General features: G+C 40.8%; 1 protein-coding gene across 1 annotated transcript in view; it reads right to left on the reverse strand.

Annotated features, from left to right (window-relative positions):
• The window catches only part of RYR2 (ryanodine receptor 2), a 6,224,161-nt gene that overhangs the window by 2,067,862 nt on the left and 4,140,736 nt on the right, over positions 1-15,563 (reverse strand). The window contains exon 67 of the mRNA XM_044059048.1: positions 13,151-13,281. Coding sequence (XP_043914983.1) covers positions 13,151-13,281 — 131 coding nt within the window. The remainder of the gene's footprint in view (positions 1-13,150; positions 13,282-15,563) is intronic.

The following is a 15,563-nucleotide window of genomic DNA, read 5'->3' on the forward strand; positions in this document are numbered from 1 at the left end:
AGTGGTTTATCTCAGTTGTAGGTGGCAACCCAGGAAGGAATGCTATGCAGCTGTAGAAAAGGAATGTCTTGCCATAGTATGGGCACTGCAGATACTTCAGCCTTATCTGTATGGAAGAAAATTCACTGAAGTTGCAGATCACAATCCCCTGACATGGTTAAACAGAGCCAGGCAGCAAAATGACAAGTTGCTAAGATGGAGCCTACGGTTGCAAGCATATGATATGTCAATGCAGCACTGCAGTGGGATTAGCAATGCCAACACAGATGGGCTCTTAAGACAGGGTATACTCAGATAGACCTAACCCTCTCAAGCAACGTTTCTCAAGGGTCACTTGAAAAACTAGTTTGAGTTCTCCGGGGGGGGGGGGGGTGAAGATACGTAAAGGCTGCCAGCCTAACAAGATAGAATTTTGTAGATAATTCTGTAATTTGTAAATATTAATATAAGCCACAGGCTTGTTCTCTTAAATGTGAAAAGACTTTATTGGATGTTGAACTGGAAAAAAAAGTAACAACAGTGCACTCTGCTGTAAGAAAGCTGATGTCAAGCATTGTGAAATTCTTTGATCTAAAACTTGGAGCCAAGATGTCTAGAGGGAGGCTTTCTGCCTATTGTTTTGAGTCCAGGGTTAATGGCTAGAATTTACATGTATAATCACTTTTATTGCTCTGGCTTCCTGACCAGCTGCAAGATCAAAAGGGCTATTAACCTCTGAGTTTCTGTTAGCCTGGGAACCAGAAAGAAATGATGTAATCTGAAATTAATCAGTGGCACTGTGTTATCAATTTATGGACAGAAAGAATGAGAGCGTTTTACATTTGTTTTGAGAACATCCAACTCACCAGCACTCTGCCCGTGTTTTATATGTAAGTTTATTTTAGAACTGTGTTTTCTCTTAGATATAGCTAAGAAATAGGAATATTAGATTAGTCTTTTTTTGTATTGATGTCACAACTTTTCTTCTCTATTAAGTATTTCTCTGTGATCTCTGAACTCTTGACTAGCACTGTGTAGTAAGAAGTATTGTCTTGTGTTTTTATTGTGTATTATTAAATATTTTTAAACCTTTCAACTGTGGCTGTTTTGTGTAGAGATAATTTAAGCTTTAAGAGTACATTGCATGTATATAGTAATACTGCCCAAGCCACTCCGAATAAGCCTTGACTGTTCAGTTGCACTTACCATTTGGATAATAATATTGCACAGTAATAATTGGACACCCTTTCATAAGGGCCTTTTAGTAACTGATGAATTTTAGTGGATGGTGGCAAGTGGTACTACTGTATACTCTGGGTAAAAGGGGCACAACTGGAGAACCTGTGCCAGCCTTCCCCAGGAGTATCTGTGTGTTTGTGTCTAACTCATATCTCAAAGTGTGTGTGTGTGTGTGTGTGTGTGTGTGTGTGTGTGTGTGTGTGTGTGTGTGTGTGTGTGTGGGTGCATGTGTGTGTGTGTGTGTGTGTGTGTGTGTGTGTGTGTGTGTGTGTGTGTGTGTGTGTGTGTGTGTGTGTGTGTGTGTGTGTGTGTGTGTGTGTGTGTGTCATCTACTTGGGCAAGGACATGAAGCACTGGTTGGACAGAGAGGGTGCTGGAGGTTTTAGCTTGCCCACTTGGCTGAGATCTGGACCCTATACTGTGCCAGTGGGGAGTCTTATTGGGGATCTGGAGAGAAAGGGAGAGACCAGCCCCAGACTGACTGTGAGCTCTGTGTGCTCTTAATGGAAATTGTACTTTACTGTGTGTGCATTTATTATCCTTTCCCTATATAGAAGCCCCCTCACTGGTGTTAGTGGTGAGGATTGAGGCTCCTTGATTGTTAGTCCTGTGCACGGGTGTCATAGTCATCTACAACCAGTTTGGCACATGGCATTCCCTTTTAGACTTCAGACGTAGTTAAAGAATGCCTTATGATTATCCTTGGCTAGGGATGCAATTTTATTTTTTTAATTTGCTTTAGAAGACTTTACAAGATTTCTAATTTTCTTGTTTATGCTTAGGTGGAAACTCTTCCTCTGCAGAGTGATATCCCTCTTGTTTTTGGAGAACTGTTTCTTATTATTATTATATCATCTATATATACTTGAAGTCCACTACAGTGGCTTGATTTTATGAGCAGATCTGGTTTTGATTCGGTCAGGTACAGGAGAGTTATGTAGTTATTTAAGTGTTTGTATATGGCATTTGCTTACACTTCTGCATTGTGTTCATTGATGTCTGCCAGTGCTGCTGGTATGAAGCTTTTCATATCATCACTTGGTAGGCTGTAGCTAATTTTTGTTCCTGTGAGGTTGTCCATTCAGGAGTTACTTCAAACGAGAATGAATTGTGGTCTGACCTAACCAGGGAGGGCATCATGCATAGGGAAGTACAGTGACCCCCTCATGTTGGTGAGTACTATTGTCCAGAACATTTCAGTCCCTAGTGGGGGTGCAGAGTATCTGTTCAAGATTATTTATGTTACCAAAGTTCAGGAACCTCTGAGTGAGCATGTTTTGCTCATGTTATGTCTCCCACTCTATGGGAGGATATTTGAAATCTCCCAAGACTAAAGTGTTGGGCTTAATGGCGAGGGATTCCAGTAAATCGAGGTAGTCGGTGTAGTTATCCTGGTTCCTGGTGGGGGATTTATAGCTAGCAATGATGTGGTATGGTACTTTCCCAATAGTTAATTGGACATGGAGTAGTTCAAGAGATTCATGCTATTTGACCAGTCTCGAAGTGTATTTGGTTTTAGTGAATATGGATACACATTCACCTTTGGTTCCTTTATGGTCATTTTGAGGTCTGAATGTGTGGAAGGCATTGTAGCCTTGCACAGCCAGGGCTTTTAGCAGCCTTGAACCATGTCTCAGTAACTGCACAGACATCAGCATCCTCCAAGGTGAGGAGTGCTTTCAGGGAGTGCAGTTTCATGTTTAAACTCCTAGCATTAAGCAGCACAACCCTGAGTTTGTCTCAATTAGATTTTGTTATGTTGGCAAATTTGCTGTTTGACATTGTCTAAAAAAGGCAAAGAGAATAATCTGGATTTGAACATTGGATCGCCTGTTCTCTGATCATGAGCTCAGTGCTCTTGCATGGTGCACCACAGAGAAAGTGCACAATAAATGGGATTTGAATTAACAACACATGCGCATCGTTTGGATGAGATATTAAACTGAGGACCTATCTGCTTGAGTTAATGGTAGCTCAGGTAGATGTAAAAAATCCTACACCTATAGAAAACAGGAAGTTCCCCAATGCCCTGGCTAAATTTCTCCTAATAGTATAAATACCATCTTGGGTCTCCCCTGAAAAGAGTCCACCATCTTAGTAGGACTAACCTGGTCAATAGAGGATAAATAAACAACATATTGCTCACGAGGTAGAGGAGTGTATCTAAAAGATAACTATATTAAGAACTGACAAAATCAGAAAGCTATATTTTCCAAATCAATATCAAATATGAGCTTACTAATTTAAATTATTTCTTTACTTGGATGAAAGATTTTGTTCTGAAAATATGTCATGATCAAAGGTCAGATTAATGAAAGGGTGCAAGTCTGAGTTTTCATTAGTAAATGTTATATATTTATAGTACTAAAAACATTTACTAAGGCCTGCATATAAAAAATATCAGCTGCCAACACTAATCAGATAATTTGAATAAATGTCTGTATAGCTCAAGGGCAATGAAGCAAAAATCAAATGGAAGGCATTCATTTATTTATTTATTCATTGATTGATTCATTTATTTATTTAATTTGTTGACTGGGTTAGGCTGGCTGAACTAGTGTCCATTTTTAACAGAGACCTCAGGAGAAAAACTCCAGATTATTACATAACACTGTAGAAATAGTTCATACATACATTTCAAAACAGAAATAAGTTGAGTTACAGAATACAAAAACAAAACAAAAAAGTAGCTAAACCATATACACTTATACAATAAGGTAGTAAAACCTGGATGTACATACCTCTCAACCTCTTAGTGCAAGAAATGTGGACAAAGCCTAAAATTTTGGTGGGGGGGCAAAGGCTCAAAAATAGGGCAGATTTTAAATATTGCTCTTATAAACTTAGAAAGTTGCTAGAATAACAGGTTTTGTATTAGCATGCATTTCCTGAATGATATGAAGTCTGTAACTCAAATGAATTTCATTATTTAGGGACTTCAATCCTCAGTGATTTACCAGAGAACCACAAGTTTTATGAGGGACAGACCAAAATATGAGGAAAAATCTGGACATTCTGTGAAAATCTGTACAGTTGAGAGGTATGATTAACATACTAAGAATACAAGCTTAAGGTGGAATTTCACATTGAAGCTAGGTGTTAGGAAGGAAAGTACAGTTTTGTACCTACCATAAATGTAGATGTTCGAGTGCTAATACAGCTGCAGTCATAACAGATGGGTTCTCCTGCCGTCAGGCGGGTCCTCGGTCGGCCGAATTCCAAAGTCTAGGTCCGGCGTCGGTTGTCATCGCTTCTTCCCTGAAGTCAGTGCGACAGGGGTATAAAAGAACCAGCCGACGCCATTTTCTTCAGTCTTTCTTGCCCCAGATGTCAGGTGTCCACAGAAGGAAGGCAATACATAAAATAATGTAATAATGCAATGCAATATAATCAAAAAACAGTAGTTGCAAGCAAATACACCATAAAAGAATACCCCTAGAGGGGAAAGTGGGAGGGAAACCTGGACTGCAGCTGTATTAGCACTCGAACATCTACATTTATGGTAGGTACAAAACTGTACTATGTTCATCGTGCATACAGCTGCAGTCATAACAGATGGGTAGAATCCCAAAGCTAAGAAAGGGGTGGTAGGCACTAGGTCGAGCTAGGAGGAGCCAAAATGCCCTGCAAGACTGCAGTGGCAAAGCCTGCTCTAGACTTGGAGTATAATGGTAGGTTGTAGTGCTTAGAGAAGGTATGCACAGAACTCCAAGTGGCTGCTTCTAAAATATCCTTGGTAGGAACTCCTCTGAGGAAGGCTGCAGAGGTGGCTGTGGCCCTGGTGTGTGGGAGTTCTAATGCCTGTAGGTACAGTTTTGCCATGAAAGGAATAGCAAAAGCGTATGCAGTGGGCTATCCATTTTGAGATTGTCTGTTTGGATATTGACTTTCCTTGAGCTCCTACCGCATAGGCCACAAAAAGCTGTTCTGATTTTCTGAAAGGCTTTGTTCTGTCCAAATAATAATGCAGTTGTCTGTGGATGTCCAAGGAATGCAGTAACTCTCCCCTTTGTTTTGAGGATTAGGATAAAAAGTAGGTAAATGTATGGCCTGATTTAAAGCTACCCTGGATACCACTTTAGGCATAAAGGACGGGTTGGTACGTAATGAAACTCTGTCCTGATGGAAGATGATGAAAGGCTGGACAGCCATAAGAGCCTGTAGTTCTGAAACTCTACGAGCTGAAGTGATAGCCAGAAGGAAAGCTGTTTTCCAGGACAAATATTGTAAATCTGATGAGGCAGCTGGTTCAAAAGGGGGCAAAGTCAGTTTTTCCAGAATGAAATTAAGATCCCAAGCAGGTATTGATTGTTTTCTTGGAGGTCTTAAATTCTTAGCCCCTCTGAGGAACTGTCTTAATAGAGGGTGAGAGAATAAAGGTGGATCAGTGTTGTATTCTTCAGAAATGGCTGAGGCATGGATTTTGATGGAGGAGAACGAAAGTCCACTGCTTAGCAGTTCGGCCAAATATTGTAGTATTTGAGGTAAATTCAGTTTTCCAGGGCACTGGCACTTTTTCTCATTCCAAACACAAAAATGTTTCCATTTTGCAGAGTAAGCTTTTCTAGTTGATGGCCTTCTGGCCTCCAAAATGACATCCTGCACCTCCTTGGAGAGCAGGGCCTGCTGTGATGCTAAGGAATCTTCCATGCGGCTAGATTGAGTGTCTTCAGCTGACTGTGAAGAGTTTTGAAGCTGTGCTGAGTCAGAAGAAGAGGCATTAGAGGCAGGGTCCATGGTGGGGAATGCGTCAGGCTCCTTAGTAGTGGGTACCAGTGTTGTCTTGGCCAGTCCGGAGCAATGAGGATCATCTTTGGTCTGTCTGCTCTGGTCTTCAATAGGACTTTGGGCAGCAGAGGAAGAGGTGGGAAGGCATAAAATGTCATTGATGTCCAACTGAAAGAGAGAGCGTCCACTCTCCAGGCCTTTGGATGGAAGATCCTTGAGCAGAATTTTGTCAATTGATGATTTTTGTGGGAGGCAAAGAGATCTATGTCTGGCCTTCCCCATTCTTGGATTATTTCTGTAAAAACTTTTGGATGCAACTTCCATTCGTGTGGATCTGTCATATTCCTGCTTAGGTTGTCTGCCAGCATGTTTTCCTAGCCTGGCAAGTACTGTGCTTGTAGCTCCATTTGTAAGTCCATGGCCATGTTCCAAAGTGACATGGCCAATCTGCATAGGGGATAAGAATGTGTTCCTCCCTGCTTGTTTATGTACCACATAACTGTGGTGTTGTCTGTTCTTATCAATAGCTGACCTGGTTGTAGAAGGTCCTTGAAGGCTGTAATAGCATTTATCACTGCTAGCATTTCTTTTTGATTGATGTGAAGGTGCTTTTCTTTTTGGGTCCATTTGCCCTGAATGCACCGGTCTGTCATGTGCGCCCCCCAGGCATAGTCCGAGGCATCTGTTGTGATGACTTGATTTGCTTGCGGCTTGCTGAATGGAAGACCTGTGTTTGTTTGGCATGCTTGAGCCCACCACAGAAATTCCTTTTGCAGACATGGAATTAGTGGTATCATTGTTTCCAAACTGTGGCTGTGTTGAGACCATATGTTTTATAGGTACCATTGTAGTTTTCTCATATGCAGCTTTGCACAAGGGATTAGTAAGATGCAAGATGCCATGAATCCCAGAGCATGCAGGATTTTCCTTGCAGTCAGCCTGGTTCAATTTGCCAGTGTTCTGAAATATTGAATTAGTTGCCCCTGCTTCTCTGGCGTGAGGTAGGCCATCTGGGTGTTTGTGTCCAAATTGGCACCCAGGAAAATTATCTTCCGAGAGGGTATTAGTCTTGATTTCTCTTTGTTGACTGTGTATCCTAGAGAGTTTGTGGGAGGCAAAGAGATCTATGTCTGGCCTTCCCCATAAGCCAGATGTTTCAGAAGAATGTGCTTGCTGTCCGCTTGGATCAGGCAGTCGTCCAAATAAGGGTATATTTGTATCCCTTGAAGTCTGCAGTAGGCAATTACTGATGCCAGGCATTTCGTGAATACTCTGGGCGCAGTAGATAAACCAAAGGGCAATGCAGAGAATTGATAATGTATTGAACCTGCAAGAAATCTGAGGTATCTTCTGCAATTTTGTCTGATTGGGACATGCAGGTATGCCTCCTTGAGGACCAATGTTACCAGCCAAGACTCCTTGCCCAGCATGGGAAGAAGTTGCTGTAGAGTGAGCATCTTGAATTTTGGTACGAGTAGGAATGTGTTTAGGATGGAAAGATCCAAAATAGGTCTCCAATCTTTGCCCTTCCTTGGCACCAGAAATAGCCTGGAATAAAACCTTGACCTTGTTCGTGTGTAGGTACCTCTTGAATAGCTTTCATGTTTATAAGATCTGAAATTTGCTTTTGTGCCTCTGCCCTTTGATTGTGTGGCAGGTTTGGCATGCCTTTCATTTTGGAAGGGTATGAAAATGGAATTTGTAGCCTCTGTTTATAATGTTCAGGATCCATTTGTCCTTTGTGACAATATGCCAATTTTTTGAGAATAGTGCCAGCTTTCCTCCTAAGGGTGCTGCCATTTGAGACCTGGTTGGCATGCAAAGGGGAAAGTCATTGGTTTTGCTTTCTGAAAGATTGCGAGTTGTCCTCACCACCTCTTTGTGTAGGAGCTTGCCATTGTCTGCCTCTGTACGAGCCTTGTGTTTGTCCTCTGCCCCTCGGGCACCTGTATCTGCCTCTTTGGGGTCTGTCTGTGGCAGGAAAGGACCAGTTTTTGGAAGGCCAATTTCTACTAAAACGTGGGGGTTGAACCTGCATAAATTCTTTCACAGTTTGCATTGATTTAGCCTTTTCCTCCATTTTCCGTAATACTTCCTCAGCATTTGCCCCAAATAGTACATCCTTTTGAAGAGAGGCGTCTAGTAATTTAGCTTTGACATGATCAGGCAAGGCTTGTTCCTTGAGCCAAGCATGCCTACGTATGACTGAGCCTGTAACAGCAGCTCTACATGAGGCCTCTAGAGCATCAAAACCACATTGTAAGGTATGTTTACCCACTTGTTCTGCACTATGCATCAAATCCTGCAACTCCTTCATGTCTGGTTGTTCAGGTTGTGACATTTTACTTTTCAATTGAGATAACAGAAACTGTTGGTATTTTAGCATGTGAAACTGACAGTTTAAGGCCCTCATGGATAAGGTAGCCGAGCTATATACCTTTTTTCCCCACCTTTCTAAGGATCTGGAATCTCTCTCGGAAGGCAATGGGTTTTTGGCAATGGAGGCCTTAACTCCCTTGGACCCCTGTGAGATGGTTTCTAGGTCAGCAGCATGGCTTTTGTATAGAAATTGGTGTGAGTCAGGAACCCTGTAGTACCTGTCAGACTTAACTGGAGCTGGAGGGAGAGAGTCCGGGTTAAGGCAGGCCTCCGAGTAAACATCATCTAGGATGTCCAGGACAGGAGGTATAGCCACAGGCCTGTGCTGGGGTAACAAAAGAAATTCCCTGAGCCTTTTCTTGGAATCTGAATAATCCTGGCCTTCCCAGTGGAAGTGTTCCCTTAAGGTATGCAGAGTTTCACCAAATGAGTAGTCCTCAGGGGGGGATACAGAAGGAATAGATTCCTCTGCATCAGAGTCTTCAAAAGGAGAGTAAGACTGTTCCTGACGTGTTAGACTGTCTTGGGGAGTGTCTTGGGAAGAAAATGGAGGAGTTTAGTTTTGTTTGGGTTCACTAGAGTTGATTGGAAGTGAGCCATTTTTCTACAGAGAGATTCTTGAGTAAGAGAGAGAAGGTGAGGTAAATTATCAGAAGAGGAGATAACTGTAGAGTTATCTGCATACTGAATGAGAGAGGAGTGTGGGCAGGCTTGATGAAGGTTTTTAGTAAAAATATTGAAAAGGAGGGGTCCAAGGATAGAGCCCTGAGTAACCTCTGTGTGGACTGGAAGGAAAGGGGAGGATGCAGAGCCATTTCACTACCTTATGTCAGTTAGAGAGGTAGCTTGAAAACCAGGAGATGGTAGAGTTGGAGAGACTGAGGTTAACTAATTTGGATAGAAGCAGGTTATGAGACAGTAGATCAAAAGCTTTAGAAAGATGAAGGAAAAGACTACAGACTAGTTTATTGCTGTCATGAGCTGCAGAGATAGCATGGGTAAAAGAAATTAGTGCAGTGGCAGTGCTGTGGTTAGGTCGGAAACCATGCTAGGTAGTGGTAATGAGGTTTTCTTGTAGTACATATTGGAGTAGTTGTTTGTAGATACATTTCTCAAGAATCTTTGAAAGCAGAGATAAGATAGCAATAGCTCTGTAGTTAGAGGGTTCGATAGAGTTGCCTCCTTTATGCAGAGGAATGACATACAATTTTTCCATATATCAGGAGCAATGTATTCTTGAATAGACCTGTTTATTAATATGGAGATGGGGTAAGCCATGGAATTAGCTGCAAGTTTAAGGTAGAGTGGGGGTAAATTGTCAGAGGGGGAGCAAGGTTGAGTTTATAAGTAGAGATTTGATATAGTCACTGGGTATGGGTTTCAGAGTAAAGTTGGATGAGTTAGTGCTGGGGGGAGTGGGTGTAATTATTAGTATCTGCTTTAGTTAGTTTCTGGATAGATTGAATGAAGAAGGTATTAAGAAGTGTTGCAGTTTGTAAGTTGGTGTTTTTAAGTCGACATTCAAAATGTATTGAATTATACAGTCAAAAAAGTGTACACCATCAGACAGTCTACAGACATTATTATAAAACTAAACATCATTGGTCCACATAACAACCTCACATGAAATGTGAAAATAGCATTAAAACAGCTAAGCTTAATAATTTGTCATAAAGATACAGCACTTCCCCCCAGTGGTGGGTGCTGTGTTCCATACATCATTCAGATATAATCATCTCTGAGGTCACTGTAAACTGTAAAAAAGGGAACCACCCTCAAGTAACTATCTCAGGCAACATGCATAAAGCCCAGTGGTTACATATCTGAAACACAATACTGTGCAACAAGAAACACCTCTACATATATGAACAGCTTGAGTAACATGAAACACATGCAAAATGAGAAGAAGCCACAAACATTTAAGTGCTCCAGTCACACAGATAGAACTTTATACAATATAATTATAAATTCACTGCTTCATAAAAATTGCAATTAGAGTGGGCATCATCAGTTTCCTGTGTGAATCCCTGGCTGTTCTGTCAGACGCATGCAAAATACTGAAAACTGCAAAAAGTATAAAACTATATTACCCCAAATGAATGCAGGTTTATAACTCTTACCAAAGAGTTCTACTTCTGAGAGTTGACTGATGTCTCAGATTCATTAGCAATACAACTATCAGGTGAAGAACTAAACAAGAAAGGAAAGTGTTTTGGAGGTGGCCCAAACCAAAGAGGATGGGACCATGGATACCCAGGTGAAGTAAAGGTGCCATTAGTCAAAAGTGGTCACATCACTGTGAAGTTTAGAGTGGTGGAATCATAATAATATAGAGGCAAAGGTGACTTGTGAGATTTTGGAAAAGAATATGATTAGCTGAAGGAAATGAATGAAAAGGAGGTAACAACAGGCGGAGGAACAAGCTACAGGATGCTCTGAGATGCAGTATTTAAACTTATGGACATAGTTTGAGGAAGCGTAAAAAGGCAAACAAATAAATATGGGAACAGGCCAATGTGGCTACATAAGAAGGAAAGAGCAATGATTACAGCAAAAACACTGCATATAAGAGATGGAAGATGGGAAGGAAATGGGCTAGGGAGACAGGAAGCATAGAACAAAGGGGCAAACAGAAAGACAACTAAGAAAGTAAACAAAGCAGAAACTTAAGCTGAGGTGGAGTTGGTAGAAAAAGTCAAAAGAGTAAGAGAACACATTTCAATTATACAGTACAAAGAAGGAAAGGAGTAACAGGTTGGTAGACTGTGCAAGAAAAGATCACTAAAGACTGGGAGAGAAGCGGCACAAAATATAAATGTCAATTCAGTCTCTTTACCAGAAAGCAATGGAAGCTGTCATGCTGGAAGGGTGAGAGGTAGGGCAAAGCAAGGACAGCAGGATAAAGGGAGAAGTGAAGGGGGTGAGAAGTAGCTAGTTACCCAGTGGAAGGATAATCCACAGGGGGAAGATGGGCTAATTTTCAAGGATTTAGCCAGTGTGCTGTCAGAGCCATTGAAATGTAGGTTATCAACTGATCACTAGCCACTGCATCAATGTCTTTGGGTTGGAAATGGGGAATAAGAAAAAAACAGGAAACTGCAGGCATGTTAGTGTAACAACAATGTTAAGCATGTCATGAAAAGAATCCTCTGGAAAAGAGTGAGTGTTGTCTTGTTATCCTAAGAGATTGCTATCACAAGGACATCAAGCAACATGGGTTTAGAGTCAGAAGAAGCTGTCAGACAAAAGTGATCCAATTTTATGAATAGGTTACAGAAGAACTTGGCAGAAAAGTACAGACACACTTAACTTACCTGGACTTTACCAAAATCAGTGAGTTAGTCCTGCAGAAGAGGCAGCTGGGAAGACTGGAGGGGCAGAGCTTTGGATCAAAAGTTAGGAAATGGAGTGTTGCAGGGTTAAATTGCAGGGTGCATAAGGCTACAGTGGGGGCAAGAATACTGGGAATAAGAGAAGATAAGAAAAGTAACTACTATAGTAGCACTGAGCTTGTTCTAGAGTCCACTATTCTTTAGTGTGTTCATCTCAACTAACTCTGTAGGGACAAAGAACGGGATTGCTCTCTCTGTTGACAACACAAAGGAGTAGCTATGGAAGATGGAGGGATAAGTCTAAAGAAGAATTTAGAAAGGTTGTCCAAGTGGTTTAAAAGATGGCAGTTAAGGTCAAAGACAGAAAAATGTGAGGTACTGTATCAGGGTCACGGTATACTTCATGTAAAGTATCAGAAGGGAGTGTTAATGACAGGAACAGAGATGGAAAAAGATCTTGCAGTCCTGATTACAACTGGAATGGGCCATAAGCAGCAAAGTGAGGGGGCAGTGGCAACAACCAAATGACTTCTAGGGTGTATCTTCAAAGTGTTAGACTCCAGAAGAAAATAATTTGTTATAGAAGGCCCTGGTCAGGCCACACCTTGAATACTCTAAGCAGTCTCAAGAAGAAGATATATCAAGGTGCAGGGAAGAGTCCACAGTAAATCCTGCTGCTGGGTGTATGAAATGGAGGGTAAGGGATACAACCAAATACTATAGGTAGGAAAACTCTTCAAAGTGGAGGACAAGGGTTGCAACTGGGTGTACCAGATAATGTAGTGCAGAAAGTAAAGGAGTTGATATGAACAATGACAGACAAGAGAAGAAGGGGCAAAAGAACAGACTGCAAAGAGTGACTGCTCCTTGGTTCTGTTAAAGTACCTCTCCATGGAAAGGGTTAAGGGCCAATGGGATGGACTAACAGAATAGCTGATGCAGAAGAAATCCATGGATGCATTTGAGGGGGCATAGGGCAGGTACAAAAGGGTAGAAGGGGAAGACAGGAATGACAGGAAGTTAGAATACTGAATGCACTTAAAGTGGCAGACTAGATCCCCTTACTGTCTTCTACTGTCAGACAAGTGTAATAAAATGTAATGTTGCTCTGTCAAAAAGCATTGCACATGTTGAGGTTTGTTTTCTTTCTATAATACACTATGTATAAAGGAAAGAACGTCATGAAAAATATCAACATGGCACGTAAGATCAGGATAAAGTAGGACGAGCTACTGAATTAGGAAGCAACAGTCATGATCTTTATCTGTTATCACAACATATTAACATAGTATGTTCTGTCAGCTTCCAGCCTCTTTACAATCAAGAGAAAAACAAGTCTGAAAAGAAATAAAACATAATGGTACCTATAGTAGCAATATTAGCAAACATATTGACCTGTAAATAATCTTTTTTCTTATCTGCAGTCATTGTTCTGTCTGAATACTTTTCAACTGTCTGGTAAGGGAGCCTTTTTCGGTACATACTTCTCTTACCTGTTCTATCTCTTGCACTCTTAGTGTTGTACACAGAGAAGAAGTTGTGCTTGTTCAGCTCAGTTTCCAAAAAAGCCACTGGGAAGGCACCAGAAAAGGCAGCCAAACATTCACCTAATGCAGGGCGCTGCCTATGAATAAAGAAAGTATTAGCTCTTATTAATCTTAAAAAAGTGTGTGCTGCTAAGACAAAATATGAGGTAAAGCTGGCAGCCTTTTTACAGAATAAGCAGCATAATAATGTTTGTTTACATACCAGAGATGCAATACGCACACAGCATACTAATTTAGTATGACTTAATATGATGACACATCTGTATGCTGATCTATTAATATGTGAATAACAAGTGAGTCTTATTAAGTCACGAAGATGATTGATACTTCAGATAACACCTAAAAGGATGCTTAAGAATCCTGATCATTCCAAAAATTCATGTACATCTTGAAGACAGTCCCCATTCTCTTAGAACACAGACTTATTGAAGTTGACAAAGCACAACTTAGCAGAACTGTACTTACTCTGAACAAATCAACAATCAATATCCATTTAACTGACTGAAAAAACACCTTTAAAGTACTTGGGTCTTTCATATAACACATAACATTCAGAGAATTAAAAGATATAAACAAGTACACATTCAGCAAATCAAAGATCAACTTAAGATGAATGTTCTTAATTACAGGCATTATACAGAGAATGCAAGCAACACAGTTATGGCACTACTGATAAGCATTGGTGTGCCATGGAGCATGGCTGGTATGTGTTATACATGCAAGTGACACAGTTATGGCACTACTGATAAGCACTGGTGTGCCATGGAGCATGGCTGATATGTGTTATACATGCAAGTGACACAGTTATGGCACTACTGATAAGCATTGGTGTGCCATGGAGCATGGCTGGTATGTGTTATACATGCAAGTGACACAGTTATGGCACTACTGATAAGCATTGATGTGCCATGGAGCATGGCTGGTATGTGGTATACATGCAAGTGACACAGTTATGGCACTACTGATAAGCATTGGTGTGCCATGGAGCATGGCTGGTATGTGTTATACATGCAAGTGACACAGTTATGGCACTACTGATAAGCATTGGTGTGCCATGGAGCATGGCTGGTATGTGTTATACATGCAAGTGACACAGTTATGGCACTACTGATAAGCATTGGTGTGCCATGGAGCATGGCTGGTATGTGGTATACATGCAAGTGACACAGTTATGGCACTACTGACAAGCACTAGTGCACAGTGGAGCACAGTTGGTATGTGATATACATGCAAGCTTCACAGTTATGGCACTACTGAAAAGCACTGGTGCACCATGGAGCACAGCTGGTATGTGGTATACATGTGTACCCAAGCCCTAAGAGATTCACAACTAAAATGTTTTACAGAATAGGCCCAGATTTTTTTAGTCTTGCTCTACTAAATAGGCACAGTAAGTACTCCCTACATAGAAGTACATATGTAAACTGTACCTTCTCCAGTCATGCATGATTCACAACTGCAACACCACAGAGAATCTACTGCTCCCAAGGGAGTAACCCACAGGATCAATTCCATTATATTGCTCTTATCAGCACAACAATCTCCTTTCCCTGTTAATATACAGCTCGGCATATAGAAGTGAGCAACATATCTGCACTATCAAAAAGCAAAAATCTAATGTCTCTACCACACATAGGAAAGTCCCTGCTGGCAACAGAGCCAGAAACATTGTCTTCAAAATCCTAAATGCTATTGCCATGTAACTTGGGAAGTGTACTATGTGTATTTGTTTGTGTGTGTGTGTGTGTGTGTGTGTGTGTGTGTGTGTGTGTGTGTGTGTGTGTGTGTGTGTGTGTGTGTGTCTGTGTGTGTGTGTGTTTGTGTGATCCCATACACTAACTGCCAAAAACACTAGTGACTGGCTGCAATGGCAGTAAAGACACTGAGTACCAAAACTTGTTTCAACAGTTTGGTGCTGAGATCTACTAGAAACTGGAAAACAGGCAGTAACCGGTTTTCATAATAAGACATAACTGAGAATAACTGCTATTACCTGATATTAAATCACTTAATCTGATAACAGTTTTTTTCTCAAATATCTTTTTATTAATTTGTTTCATAATTTGAAATAAAAAATGATATACAGTACAACAGAAGTTGTTGATGTTACAATTTGCATAACACTAGCAAGTTATTAAGCTAGGTATTCACACATTGTGATAAAAAGAAAAAAAATTCAAATTAGCTGAAGTTGACAACAAAGGATTACCATGAAGTTATGACTGTGTTATGATTCAGTCATGAGGCATGAATATAGTAAAGCAACTGACCTATACATTATGTTAATACAATAAGAATATATCTTGAAGCATAACACCAACCTAATGATACACAAAAAATCTAAACTACTGTATATAAT

This window comes from Protopterus annectens, chromosome 1.part2 (genome assembly GCF_019279795.1).
Source record: "Protopterus annectens isolate FY-2018-M chromosome 1.part2, PAN1.0, whole genome shotgun sequence".
NCBI classification, from domain to species: domain Eukaryota; kingdom Metazoa; phylum Chordata; order Ceratodontiformes; family Protopteridae; genus Protopterus; species Protopterus annectens.